A 13431-nucleotide genomic window follows, 5' to 3' on the forward strand; every position below is an offset into this window, starting at 1 on the left:
CTCTTTCACATCGACTGAATCATCGGAGCCTCCGCGTGTTTATGATGCGAGTGAGGCAAGACGCCGAAGGATGTGAGGGGGGATGCGGGTGTTTTGCAGCGGTGGGATCGCCTCCACAGCTCCAGCGCAGGGTGTGAATTCAGTACCAGGGGAGAGTGAACAGCTCCTGACGCCGCAACACGCAGCACGACAGGAGGAGGAAAAGGCACGGATTTATTCATCGTTTTCTAGCCAAGGTCAGTCTTAAAACGAACTGAAAACTGCTAAAAAAAAATGTGCTGGACTCTACTGTCGCTCGCCGTTTTTGATTTTCATCATAAACACGCGGAGGCTCCGATGATTCAGTCGATGTGAAAGAGACGTTAATGTGGTCATTTTCAAACTGGAAGTCTGGACACAAGTGCAGGTTAGACGCAGCATGGATCTGTTATAAAAAGACTGCCTTATCTTCCCCCTAAATGTCTATATCTCCCCCATTTTTTTTCTTTCTTCTTATCGATGTAGACTGAAATCGCAGCTCGTATGTCTTGGAACCGGGAATGAATTGTCTACGTTGAAAAATGCTGCTTTGGATTGTTCTGCTGAATGCGGCTCTTTGTGTTGCAAGTGGAAATGTTACAAGGGACGTTTGTAAGGAGAAGATATGCTCGTGCAACGATGTAGAGGGAGATCTGCACATAGACTGCGAAAAAAGGAGCTTCACCACTCTGCAGCATTTGACTGGCCCGAGCTCGCAGTTCTACCACTTGCTGTTGCACGGGAATTCTCTATCCAGGCTATTCCCCAATGAGTTCGCCAACTTTTACAATGCCGTAAGCCTGCATTTGGAAAACAATGGCTTGCACGACATTGTCCCCGGCGCCTTCCTGGGACTGCAGCTGGTGAAGAGGCTGCACATCAATAACAATAAGATACGATCGTTCAGGAAGAGTACATTTCTGGGGTTAGACGACTTGGAATATCTCCAAGCTGATTTTAATCTCTTGAGGGATATTGACCCCGCCGTTTTCAGGGACTTGAATAAACTTGAAGTGTTAATCCTTAACGACAACCTCATCAGTGCGCTACATATAAACGTGTTTCAACATGTGCCCATTACGCATCTCGACCTGCGGGGGAACCGAATCAAAACGTTGCCTTATGAGGGGATCCTTGAACAAATACCGGGCATTGCGGAGGTTTTGTTGGAGGACAACCCGTGGGACTGTAACTGCGACCTGGTTTCTCTGAAGGAATGGCTGGAGAACATACCGCATAACGCGCTCATTGGGAGGGTGATATGCGAGGCTCCCACCAGGCTGCAAGGCAGCGACTTGAACGAGACGACGGAGGCGGATATGTGCCCTTCACAGAGCGGCGGCGTGGACACCAGCCTGGTCGCCCCTCCCACCCAGGAGGAGGCCTCCGAGACCGCGGCCCGTGAACCGCGTCCCACGCCTTACAAGCCCAGCAGAGACACCAGCGGGCCCCCGACGCCTGGCGGCCACGGACCCAAGAGCCGCTCCAAGTCTCGTGAGAACTGGCAGCTGAAGACCAGGCCCACTCCGGTGCTGACAGGTATGAACGGGGACAGAGAGCAGCTACACAACGTGACGTGCCCCCAGCCGTGCAACTGCAAGCTGGTTGGCTCCAGACAGGGGCTGGGGGTCAATTGCGAGGGCAAAAAGATCGAGAGTTTATCCAACCTCAAACCTAAACCCTTGGCCGCGCACGAATTGAACATGAGAGACAACAACATACACGCAGTGAAAAAGAACCAGCTGCTCGGCTACTCCAGCCTCAACCTGCTGGATCTGGGCGGGAACAACATCAAGATGATTGACAACAGCACTTTCCAAAACCAGAGCGAGCTGAGGTGGCTGTATATGGATAAGAACTATCTGGATACGCTGGTAGCAGAGATGTTTGTGGGCCTTGTGAATCTGGAATACCTCAGTTTGGAATACAACGACATCCAGCTGATAGTGGCGGGTGCATTCAGCCCCATGCCGAACCTGAGGGTTCTGTTCCTCAACAACAACTTGCTGAAATCTTTACCCGTGGATGCTTTCCTTGGGATTTCTCTATCCAAAATTAGTCTGCATAATAATTATTTCCCCTATCTCCCCGTGGTTGGAGTGTTAGACCAGCTCAATTCAATCATACAGATCGATTTGCACGGGAACCCGTGGGATTGCTCGTGCAACATCGTGCCCTTCAAGCAGTGGACGGAGAAGCTCGGGACCGATGTGATCGTGAGCGATCTCAAGTGCGAGTCGCCCGAAGAGTTTTGGAAGCAAGATTTCCGCTACGTCCGGAACGACCTCATGTGCCCCAAACTCTACGACAAAGTCTCGCCCACCCCGCCGGCCAAAAACAGCACTTTCACCCTGGACTCGGGGACGCGCTCGAACTCTTACTTGGAGCCGAACAGAGTCTCCATTTCAGTGCTCGTCCCCGGGTTGCTGCTGGTGTTTGTCACGTCCGCGTTCACCGTCGTGGGGATGCTTGTGTTTATCTTGCGGAATCGAAAGCGATCAAAGCGGAGGGAGGGGAACTCGTCCGCCTCGGAGATCAATTCCTTACAGACAGTGTGCGACTCGTCTTATTGGCACAGCGGGCCTTATCACGCAGATGGGGGCGCGCACCGGGGCTTCGACTGCAGCACGCACCTCTCCACAACAAATGACGCGTAATGGGACTCGGCCTGTGGTCTAGTACAATAAACCCGCACCAGACTGGAATACAAACAGTCACACAGACAGACTGACGCACATAAGTGACTGAAACGGCCAGAAAACAAACCGCTTTTGTTCGTCAGAGGCGAACACAGACTTGTTTATGTCTTGTTTTCTCCAGTTGAACCAAGTAAGTCAGTCTGCTGCTGCACAGGCCCCACTCTGTAATATATGTATATGCCAAGCCACCCTGGCTTAAAACCCCTCCCAGTTCTGCTATTTGCCGCAATCGGACTACGGATCTGTATGAGACAGAAAAGAGGGAGAAAAAAGGAGCGAGGGAGAGGGCGTGTGTGTGTGTGTGTGTGTGAGAGAGAGAAAGAGAGATGGAGAGACCGAGGACCCAGGGAATGGTGCACGAACGCATGAATGTAAATGTAAATACTCGGACCGATGTATCATAATCTGCATGATGATATTTCGCATGGTTTCAACACACACACGACGGCGAGGAACCATAACCACCATAACCAACAAAGAAGCAAACTCGACCCTTTCATGTTATATCAATATGACGACAATATATAGATATTAAGAATTATATATGACTATTACAAAGTGCCATTTCTCTATTTTTTGTGAACCTGCAGTTAGGATTTGTATTTGTTGTTTTAAACTTGTTTGGAGAAAAGAGAAGAAGAAAAAAAATCAATAAGGGATAAAGATGACTACCGAAAAGGAGTGATGGAAGTGAAGCTGTCAGTGCATGTTCTTTTCTGTTTGTTATCATTTGATTGTCGATAAATATTGGGGTTATTTATACCGTACTAGATGGTGCAGATTAAATCCATGTCTGCGCAGTCATCATCTCCTTTATGAATGTAAACTGTGTTATTTTATGGTGTGCCAATTGTTGACTTTCAGATATTCAGACATGCAGATGAGCATGACCAATTAACGTCACTCAGATGCTTATGCTGCAGAGTTAATGTAGCTAAAATAACAGTTCTGTGGTTTTGTGTGTCAATGAATATAGCCTGCTTTGGGTGAGAGGAAGACAAAAAAAACAAAGTCATTTAAATGGGGGGTTTCTACCATCATATTTTTTCAACAACTGAGCAAAGAAGTGTTTTCAATTGAGCTATGTAGGTATAATTCGATCTATGTATACAGCGCAGGTAGACTGATATAGAATAGAATGCTTTTTTTAATGTCAGAAAAAGAAGTATTCCTCCACATGAAAAGCTTATGCGGCTATGATTCACCTTCATCCTATTGTGAGCTTTTGTAAAGCCATCTAATCTTGTCCAAATAAGAGAACTGAAACTCACTGTATTTACTACAAAATGTGCTTGAAACCGGCTGTTTTGGGACAGGGGGGAGAGGTCCCTGCTTTGTAACAAACTGGGGCCATGCTATGGAGAGAACTCAGCATGTGGCCCGGTCCATCGAGACACAGGAGTGGGTCTTCTTCATTGAGGGGATTAAAAAAAAAAGACAAAAAAAGGTGCGCGCACACACACACGCACACAAACGCAGAAGGAATTTAATAATGCAAGATGCCTTTTTCAATTCAGCATTTTGAACTTGAGATAGTCTTCTCCAGGGTCGCATGGTTTTTGTGGGCTCATGAAAACAATGCCATGACTGAATACCTGTTTTGCAGAGCTCAGCTGTCAGGTCTAATGCTTAGCCTATACTGCTTAAACTGAGCGTGGATTTGGAAGAGAACAACAAACAAACAAAAACTAAAACTAATTAAACCATTGGGGTTCCAGTATTCAACAAATTCTCAATTATTTAACTTCTCTGCACTTTCTAAAACAGATGCAAAGAATGCACATGTTCTCTCATTTATTTGTAATTGTAATGTACTATTCCAGTGCTGGTGACATCTTTTCACTTTCCAATTGATTTTCTCCAAGATGCCTAATTTAGACAAGATTTCAGCAGAATTTGGCAACAATCCTAAAATGCCATGGCCATGATGAGAGTGTACAGAGTTAATGCGAGGTAGGCTTCCACCCCCCAACTCCCCCCTCTCCTCCCCCAGCTAGTAGGCCTGCAGTATCTCCCCCAGTATACAGACTAGCGCTGTCCATGGTGCTGAATCACTTCCCCTGCTTTCTTTGTCTGCCTGCCCCGCACGTGTGTGTTTGTGTGAGGACAAATGAAGAAAGAGAGAGAGAAAGAGAGAGAGAGAGCAGTTGCGTGACAATTTGCATGTATGTGTATTCGCCCTTACTTCCCCCTGCTGTCACCCCTCCCTCTTCCCATTACCACCATGTAACCATGCACAGCTTGACCTTGGGGACTAACATCTCAGCAGATCTTTGACAAACACTCATCATCATCATCATCATCGTCACCTCCCTGCATTTCGGTCCAGTCACCTTGCTTCCCCCCCAACTCCCATTCCCCTGCTTCCCTGTCCAATCACAACGGGTGGTGGTGGTGGTGGTGGTGGCGGCGGCGGGGGTTTGGGGTAAACTATGTGTCTCTTCTGTGGAGTATTACTGTGCCACAGCCCACTGATGATTTGTCATAATTTTCAAACGCTGTGTTTCAAAGTTACATTTATATGCTTTGCAATATTTGACCTGCTTCTATTTTGTTAAATAAAGTGTGGTTGAGGTTGAGTAAAACAACAATGTTTGCCTTTAGGAATTTTCATTGGGTTTGACTGAGTTGGCATGTGACAGGTTTGATTTATCATCTGTTCATATCGCTTTGCATACTGATGGGTTTATACTTATAATTAGTTCAAGTACACTGCCATACGTCTTTCTTCTTCAATGTGGAAAACATTTCAAAATCAGGTCAAATGTATGTTATCTCATTCCTGTGCACTATAGTGGTGGGTTTTTATATTGTATTAGACTATCACATTTTCATATCCTATTATTTGTAGACTTTTCTATCGGGTTTCTTAGATGCTAGTTTTTTTGGTACCCTGGAGAGAAAATTACACATTTAGACTGGAGTGCTGGCTGTATTATCATAAAAGGCCCGACACTACAACATGAATGTGGATTTATTACTTCCTTTTTGGGGGAGGTAAACTCCAAATCAAAGATGGCGAGCGTCTGAGGATCCAAAATATTTCACAATAATTTCAATCGGTGTATAAAAGGTAAAAAATGTATGAATGTTTGAATGAGCAGAGCATTAATGCATTGTCATACTGCTCTGGGTTTAATACTACTGCTGTTTTCACATATTTTACATTTAATGGAAAAAACAACAAATGCCATAAGTTGTGCAGCAGAGTGGTATACATTCCATTATATCAGATAATAGATCTTCAAAGCATTACCTTTCCTGTGTTAGAATCCATTAGAGATTGGTTTCTGTCAGTCGCTCCTGTGCTGTAGTTCCGCGTGACTCTGTGTCTAACAGTAGGACCCATTCATTAATGCGACGGATAATTGCTGTTGGAATCACAGCGAAGAGGAGTAGCCTCTTTTGCACGCTGGGCACACAGCATTCCAACACTGCTCTGGCCCAGCAGGCCTGCCGTAGTTTGTGCGATAGTGCCCCCGAGGAGCTGGCAGTTGATGCAACACTTCCAGCAGGGATAACATCATCTGCACACCTCGTACACTCAGCTTCGGTGTAAGTCTCAATGGTCCTGCTTTGCTTTAATCCAGAGGGTATGGGAAATAGTTAGTGTTGAAAGCTGGGCTTTTTTTGCTTCTCTTTTTCTCTGCAAAAATAAAAAAAAGTGTTCCTGTGGCTGGTTTGGCTGGTTAGTCATCAGTTGGAATTGCCATTACAACTCTAACACCCACTACTAACGTTATGTCTTGATGTTGTGCTACCTCAGGCACATCTACATTCTTTTTTGGATTGCATTTGATTTTGTATGTTGTAACTTTGAGAACTCTTAAAAATGACCTTGTGAAGTACATTTCAAGGGAAATGTATTTTTTTGTGTATAACGTTTGCTTTTGAAGTATCACCCAGGAGACTGCTGCTTAAGTACTGTTGTTGCCTAAACATGACCAAGTATGTGTTGCATTTTTGTTTTGCAATCATTAGCATTTTTGTTTAATTTTGTTACAATTTACAATGTTGACCGTGTGTTTCAAACCGTTTAAAACAGCGACCATAGTCTGGGAGAAAATACTTCTCCCTCTAAATGCAATTTAGAGTGCAAATTAGCCATATGGGAACACACTTTTATAGGAGCAAGGTTGGGCCACAATATCCTAAGTTGAGCTAAGCATTGGAAACAAATAACATTGCAAATGACGCAATCTGTCATTCAGCATATTCATATCTTGCTTGTGTCTCAGATTCAGTACAGTTAAGCGCTTCAAATGGATGGTGCATTGTGATGGGAAAATCAATCCAAAACATCAGTCTTTCCCTTTAATTAGCGCTAAAGCGTCAGTGGCTAGCTTTTATCGGACTCCCTTGGGTCAGATTCAGAGTGTCTGCTCATGTTTAGGTTTTGTAAAAATCCCTAAAAGCTTTTCAGCATGGGCATTAGCCTTTGATGTTAGCTTTGATGAAAGTCCCATGTGTTGCACTGAAGAGTTGCCAGTAGTCCTGCACTTCCAAACTCCGCAGCCACTGCAACCCTTGCAGCTGGTTCTAGCCCATGGCTGTGTGTAGTAGTGATTATCAGGCCTCATCTCCAAGGATTTCTTGGTGTTACTCCTAGATGTTATTATTAGCCCATCCTATGCAAAGCACTTGACCTATAAGTCTCAGTGGTTGGGTTTTATTAGTGGTTATGTTCCTTGTGAGCCACAACAGTTACTGTATGGAATACCCTCCATTCTTTAATGCTGGTCTTGGAATCAGCGCCACTGCCTGAGTTTGGTAGAAGCTTGAATGGAGTGTTTTACATGACAGGAAACACAGCAGGCAGTAGCTTGTGTAATCATTGGGCTTATTAATATAACCTTTTAATATGCATATCTTAAAACACGTCTGCAGTGTAATTACATCCACAAAGGGAAATATTTAAGTCAAAATGTGTTTGTGCTGCCTGGAGTTTTTCCTGCTGTACCTTTTCAATACAATCACTGTAAGTCATACTTAGAGTGGCTAATCTGTCTTATTTTTGTATATTTGGCTTCATGACAACTGAACAAGGGCTGGAGTAGGATGGAGGTTTTGAGCACAGCCTGGCTTGCAACAAAGGCGCAATACATGAAATAAGTTGAGTCAAAGTAGCGTACTTTTGAAGCGGCTCTAGGAGTTAAAACGTCGGCAGATAAATCAATCAAAACACAAGGAGTTCAAATATTTCAAACCTTACTCATATTCCCATGTCTGCCAGACAGACTGTAGAGCAATCATCCAGAGTAATTAAAAGGATCTCAACTCAAAATTGACCTGGATCGGGTGTCAACCCACAGCCCACTGACCCACGTCAAACCACCAAGCGAGGCCTTTAATCAAGATGAGTGAATGGCCTACTGAGTGTTTCCTCCAGGTCTTTGTAATCCTCTTCTCCCAGCCCCCACTTATCGATTATCTCATTGATTTCATTTAGCAGCCACGCGGGTTCCCCATCCCTCACTGGCATTTCGGGCTTTATGTGGCTCCACTTGATCTGATTGCACCTGCTCAAATGAGAGCTACAGCCGCCGCGATACCAAATGGAGTTTGTTTGGGGTCGTAAAGTGAGGATGTGGAGATTTGTTCAGGGGAAGAAAGCTGCACCGGAATATCTAACGGACTCTGAACTTTAATAAACGACACACTGCGCGTATAAGTGGGTGGATGAATGGTCACGCACATACTCTACATCTTGACACCAATGCTGAACCCAGGGAAACCTGGCGTCAATGCTTTTTTACAATTATCTGGCTGGTTTGAGAACAGCTTGTAACGGTAGCTCTGGAAAGAAACACTGAAACATAGATTTAGCCCTTGTGTTTTGTGAACATTGGCTTTCTACCATATATTCCCTGCAAAACCATCCCAGGATGCAATGCATCGAGGTTTTAATTCACCGGAAATCCTTCTTTGTTCTAATAAAAGGAAGGTTACAAGACGAAAGCCGTTATTTATCCTTTTATACAACGTCTCAGAGGTGTCAAGATTCAATACTTTATTGCCATTTTTACATAGATAGGAATTTGGTTTGGTGGCACATTGTCTTCTGATCAAAATGAAAACAATGCAACTCCTGATGATTGGGATAAATGCTTACGGAACAGCAAATATCAGTATTTATTAGAAACATTTGCCAATGAGGAATCAAACTAGATATGAAAGATACAAAAATTGAATTAAAAAAAGGAAACAGCTCAATTTTGAACTGAAATCTAACTAAATATTGTTGAAGTTTTGTTGCCTTGGAATGTTGAGTTTTCTCAGCTATTTCTTTGTCATATTTTATGCAAAAAAAAATTGGTCAATTTTATTGGAGGGATGAGTCTCATTCTTTGCAATGGGTATGTGCACATAACCATTTCCTGTCTGAACTAATTCCAAGTTTCAATGAATTGCAAAGTAGCGCAATTACACTTGACAGACATGGGGGAGCCTTTGGTACCAAAGCGGTGTCATTTCAAGGACACTACTTTGCCTTTGTTTCAATGAGTCATTTGTTTTCCAAAAGGAGCATAATGAAGTGTCTTGGAATAACCTTTCAGACATGCTAATTACAGTAAGCCAGATTAATCCTACCAGACACCTAAATGCATCATTTCCAAAACAAGATACCACATACTTCACTTTTCCTTTCCTTCAGATTTGCATGCTCGGTGGCGTCAGCTCCTTGGAGCTTTGAACTCCACTTTAAAGAAACATCAACCCCCGAAGCGGAGCGAAAACATGAAATATGAAGCGCATTTGCATCGCCACATACTGCGCAGGGAGAGCTTCACTAACATTGAGCAGGCACATGGCAGGCTTTGATATGTTAATTCTCAGTGTCGGCACTGCGACATATGTTGACCGGTGTCCATATGTGCACAGCATCATGGGCTTAATGCCTGGTCTACAGGTGACTCTCGCACACAAGTTGTTAAAGTCCCAGTGAAACAGAAGTGAGCGTCTTTAGCTTGTGTACTGTGAATGTTCGCATTTGATTGGACCGCTAAAAAGTGGGCGGGCATAGAATGTAGAACTGTGGCTCCACACACAGCTCCCACGTTGCTAAAAGTTGCAGATTTTAGGTCTGATGTCATGATGGATGTCATGATATTATTGCTTGAAATTGGTTGGTACTGGCTTATATAAGCGCAAACATCCTATTTTGTTCGACAGGGAAAAAGATGATTGGATTCTGATATAATTATTTTATTTTGTTTTTGCAGATATTGTGTAAATAGGTGCACAATATGACCGGGGATGCAATCTAAAAGGGTTAAAAATAATTTCAGCTCAACTATACGTCCGACTGTGCGACCTTACAGGTGATTCAATTCGATGTTCATCGCAAATAATTTTCAGCCATGACAGCTATGTTTACATGTATATGAGCAGTGAAAGAGATCGTGCCATGCACATAAACATAAAGAGGGCCTTAGAAACAGAATAGTAAATGAAATCTTCTGTTCAAGGTGGATTATTCTGCATGAAAAGCTGAATGTGCAAGGTTGCTGCGGAAGAAAAGTCATCCTTATTTTATTTATTTTTTCCTCTTACTACATTGTTTGCCCTCCCTCAGAATCACAGCGTGACATTTAAAACGGGTATGTTTTGATTTTTCACTCCTTTGTCACTCTTTGGCAACTGGCAAATCGATAGGCTCTCTTGAAGACGGGGTTGGGGGAGGAATTGACTTCCTTCACACCTACTCTATTTAGCCTGACAGTTTGTGGCAGCCCGCAACAAACACATCATCAGCCCCATCATCAACAACAACAACAACAACAACAGTCCACAAAAAGAGGGAGAGGAAAAAAAAAACCCACTGACATTGCGAAGCTTTCCACATGTGTCTCCATTCCTCTTTGTTATCGGTAGATATTGTTTTGTTTCTCTGCGTGCGTTTGTGACAAAAATGTGTGACAAGACTTTGCTTCCTCTGGTTGCTGCCACTGCTCTCCAAGAAAAGTTCTGCATTCCCATCTTCTTATTGCCTGAAGGAGTTTTTTTTTAAACACGAGCATCTTCTTTCTCTTGTCTTTTTTTATTTTTAGTTTGAGAGAGAATGTTGAGTTGTTGCTTGGCACCTCAGGCTATGAAGCGCCGGTATTGTGCTCATGTATGGGGAATAAGGGAATAAAGGTTTTGTTGCAGCCCACCATGTGATGAGAAACTGAGCAACAGTTTTGGAAAATGCTAATCTATGGTTTGATGTGGTGGAATTTATTTCATGGCTATTTCTGGCTGCCAGCTGCTTTTTCAACCCTTTTGGCTGTTGAATAACATTTAACAGATTTCTTTTTACTTTTTTAAATGTTCCTCACCAGATTTAATAGACATTGTACAAATGTTACCCTTGACGTCAAACCCCCCGGTGCACAAACCCACACATAAAAGACAAACGTATAAAACCTCTCTCTCTCTCTCTTTCTCACACGCACAAACACCGATGCACAATATCCAAATACAAATGCATGCTGGATAAATGTTGTCCTTAACTGGCGTACTACAACCGCTCAGCAAATGCCAGCTGGGTCAACAGATGCCCTCGGCATTCTAGCCCGCTCTTGCACAAAGAACACTGGAGCTGCCGTCTCATGTACGAGCACAACAAACATGCGCGCGAGCACACATGCGTGACCACATGCCTGCACGTTGGTGAGCGCTATAGTGCAGCAGTCTACAAGCAGATTATGAGTTTTTTTTTGTTTTTTTTTTACCTTGCTTTGTGTTTCGTGCACTGGAATTGCAACAAGCAAAGAGGTGGCAGGTCAACGTTAGTGGATTTTGGGACGTGGCTCTGCTGCGGATAAATCTCCTGATTTAAAAGAGAGCAAAAAAAAAAATAGAAAAAATGAATTACACTGTATGAAACCAATGCTGTAATTGCAAAACCTAACATGAGAACAGTGGAGGGATATTACTGTTTACAGGCAAAAGTCACTAAGCTATGAAAAGGTACACTTTACAGAATCAAAGATTATAATACCCCATTTTTAGATAGACAAAAGCACTATTTGGGAACCTAAAAATTGAGGTTTTACGGGTTTGACAGACACAAGACCACAAAGCTCAGCTGGAAAATGGCTGTGCATACTTCAAACATCAAAACATTGTCTTTTCATTCTTTTTGTATATTTGTTATTGCGGCTGGAGATTGGTTTCTCCATCTGTATGACGCAAAGACAAAAACACTTTGTTCCTGTTCTCCCTATCAACCTCTTCCTTGTTTTGAGTCACTTAGTTTTGGAAGCTCTCCAAAAAGACAGCTACAAGGCAGTAGTGGTAAAACAACTCCACTATGGGATGAGACGCCACTTCTGACTCATATCATCAGAAGCCAGCAGTGGGAAGAAAACCGCATATAAAGGCTGGTGACTATGAGAGAGCCAATTTCTAACGTTTGATGTTGCTTCTCACCCTCTGGTCAGCTTCTTCTTCTTCTTCTTTTTTTAGGTGTTTGCAAGGTGGCATTGGTAGCGCTAAGTGCCAAATGTGGTGCTGAAGGGAGAGTGGGAGGTTCTTTTGATGAAGGGCACGGCTATATCTTGAATGAACCTGCAATTAAAAAGGGAAGGGTATGGAGAAGAAATCAGGCACAGCAACTTTAAAACGTTGCGATAAAAGATTCTTCTCCTATAAAACAATTTTTTTCTTGGCTTATTACACTCTAAAAGAGTATATTTTCCCTTAATATCATGATTCTGAAAACAAACTGCAGTATCTTATTCCCAAGTTAGTCTGTTCTCCATTTACATTGTTGATAAAGTTCCGTCATGTCTGACAGGAGCTGTGGTTAGCGGTCTGGCGAGCTGAGCCAGCCAGTGATTGTGTTTAACAAATACGAGCAATAGGAGAAGGCCAGTGGGAATAGCTGTCTCCAGTTCTGAGTGAGACACAGGAAGGCCTGGAGGGGTGGCAGTGGTGAGTTGATTGTATTCATTGATGGAGGAAGGGGAGAATGATTGGGAGAGAGAGCAAGGTTAAAACAAACCAATCTACAAGTGATTTTCAAAGCACTTCATACTGTATATCAAACCGGCGTTGCCCCCATATTTTTTATTCCAACCCTGCATTGGCAGGAAGTGGGAAGTAATATCATATAGGAGGCAGAGGGAGCATCTGCTCGGCTCCGGGAGTCGGAATACATCTAAGACTGAATTAAGTGTATCTCTCTGTGAGAAACGTATAGAATCAAAGCAGATTTGATAGCTGGATAGAAACTGGATTTGTTTCTGGCTCCTTCCTTTCTACTCCATTGACATTAACACATGATCTGTACCTGGATGTGTTATCTCCATAGGGGAAAAACTCAGGTTAATACACATTGAAAAGCTTTTAACTGCATCTGGTCTTCATCATAGTGAGTTAAATCGTGATAGCAGTGGTAGAACAGCAAAGTGAAATACAGAAGCTAACAGGAAAACAGGGGATCAATCAATGACAGCATTACTATTTTCAAAAACAAGAAACTGGAAACTATTTTAAATTGAGAATTCTCAATATATGTCCATCGCCAACTTAATTTAGTTAAAATAAATAACACTTGTTGAAACTCTACACTCTAAAATGAATACATTTAGACAACAAAAGGGACAAATCTTGTCTTTGCAGCATAGGAGCTTCAGGGCTGACTCACTGTGGATGCTCGCCGCAATATTCCCTGAGATGGACAGCAGGTTGGGTGCTGATTACTCTGGAGCATATCTTCTGTCCC

At 43.2% G+C, this 13431-nt stretch overlaps 1 protein-coding gene across 1 annotated transcript; it reads left to right on the plus strand.

The window, feature by feature from the left end:
• The first annotated feature begins 53 nt into the window (after window positions 1-53).
• slitrk1 (SLIT and NTRK like family member 1) lies at window positions 54-4380 on the plus strand. The gene has a single exon (XM_031852204.1). It carries the CDS (start codon window positions 561-563, stop codon window positions 2673-2675), a length of 2115 nt encoding a protein of 704 aa, XP_031708064.1. The 5' UTR covers window positions 54-560; the 3' UTR covers window positions 2676-4380.
• Window positions 4381-13431: the final 9051 nt, after the last annotated feature.

This window comes from Anarrhichthys ocellatus, unplaced genomic scaffold, assembly GCF_004355925.1.
Source record: "Anarrhichthys ocellatus isolate YVR2014 unplaced genomic scaffold, GSC_Weel_1.0 scaffold12, whole genome shotgun sequence".
Taxonomy (NCBI): domain Eukaryota; kingdom Metazoa; phylum Chordata; class Actinopteri; order Perciformes; family Anarhichadidae; genus Anarrhichthys; species Anarrhichthys ocellatus.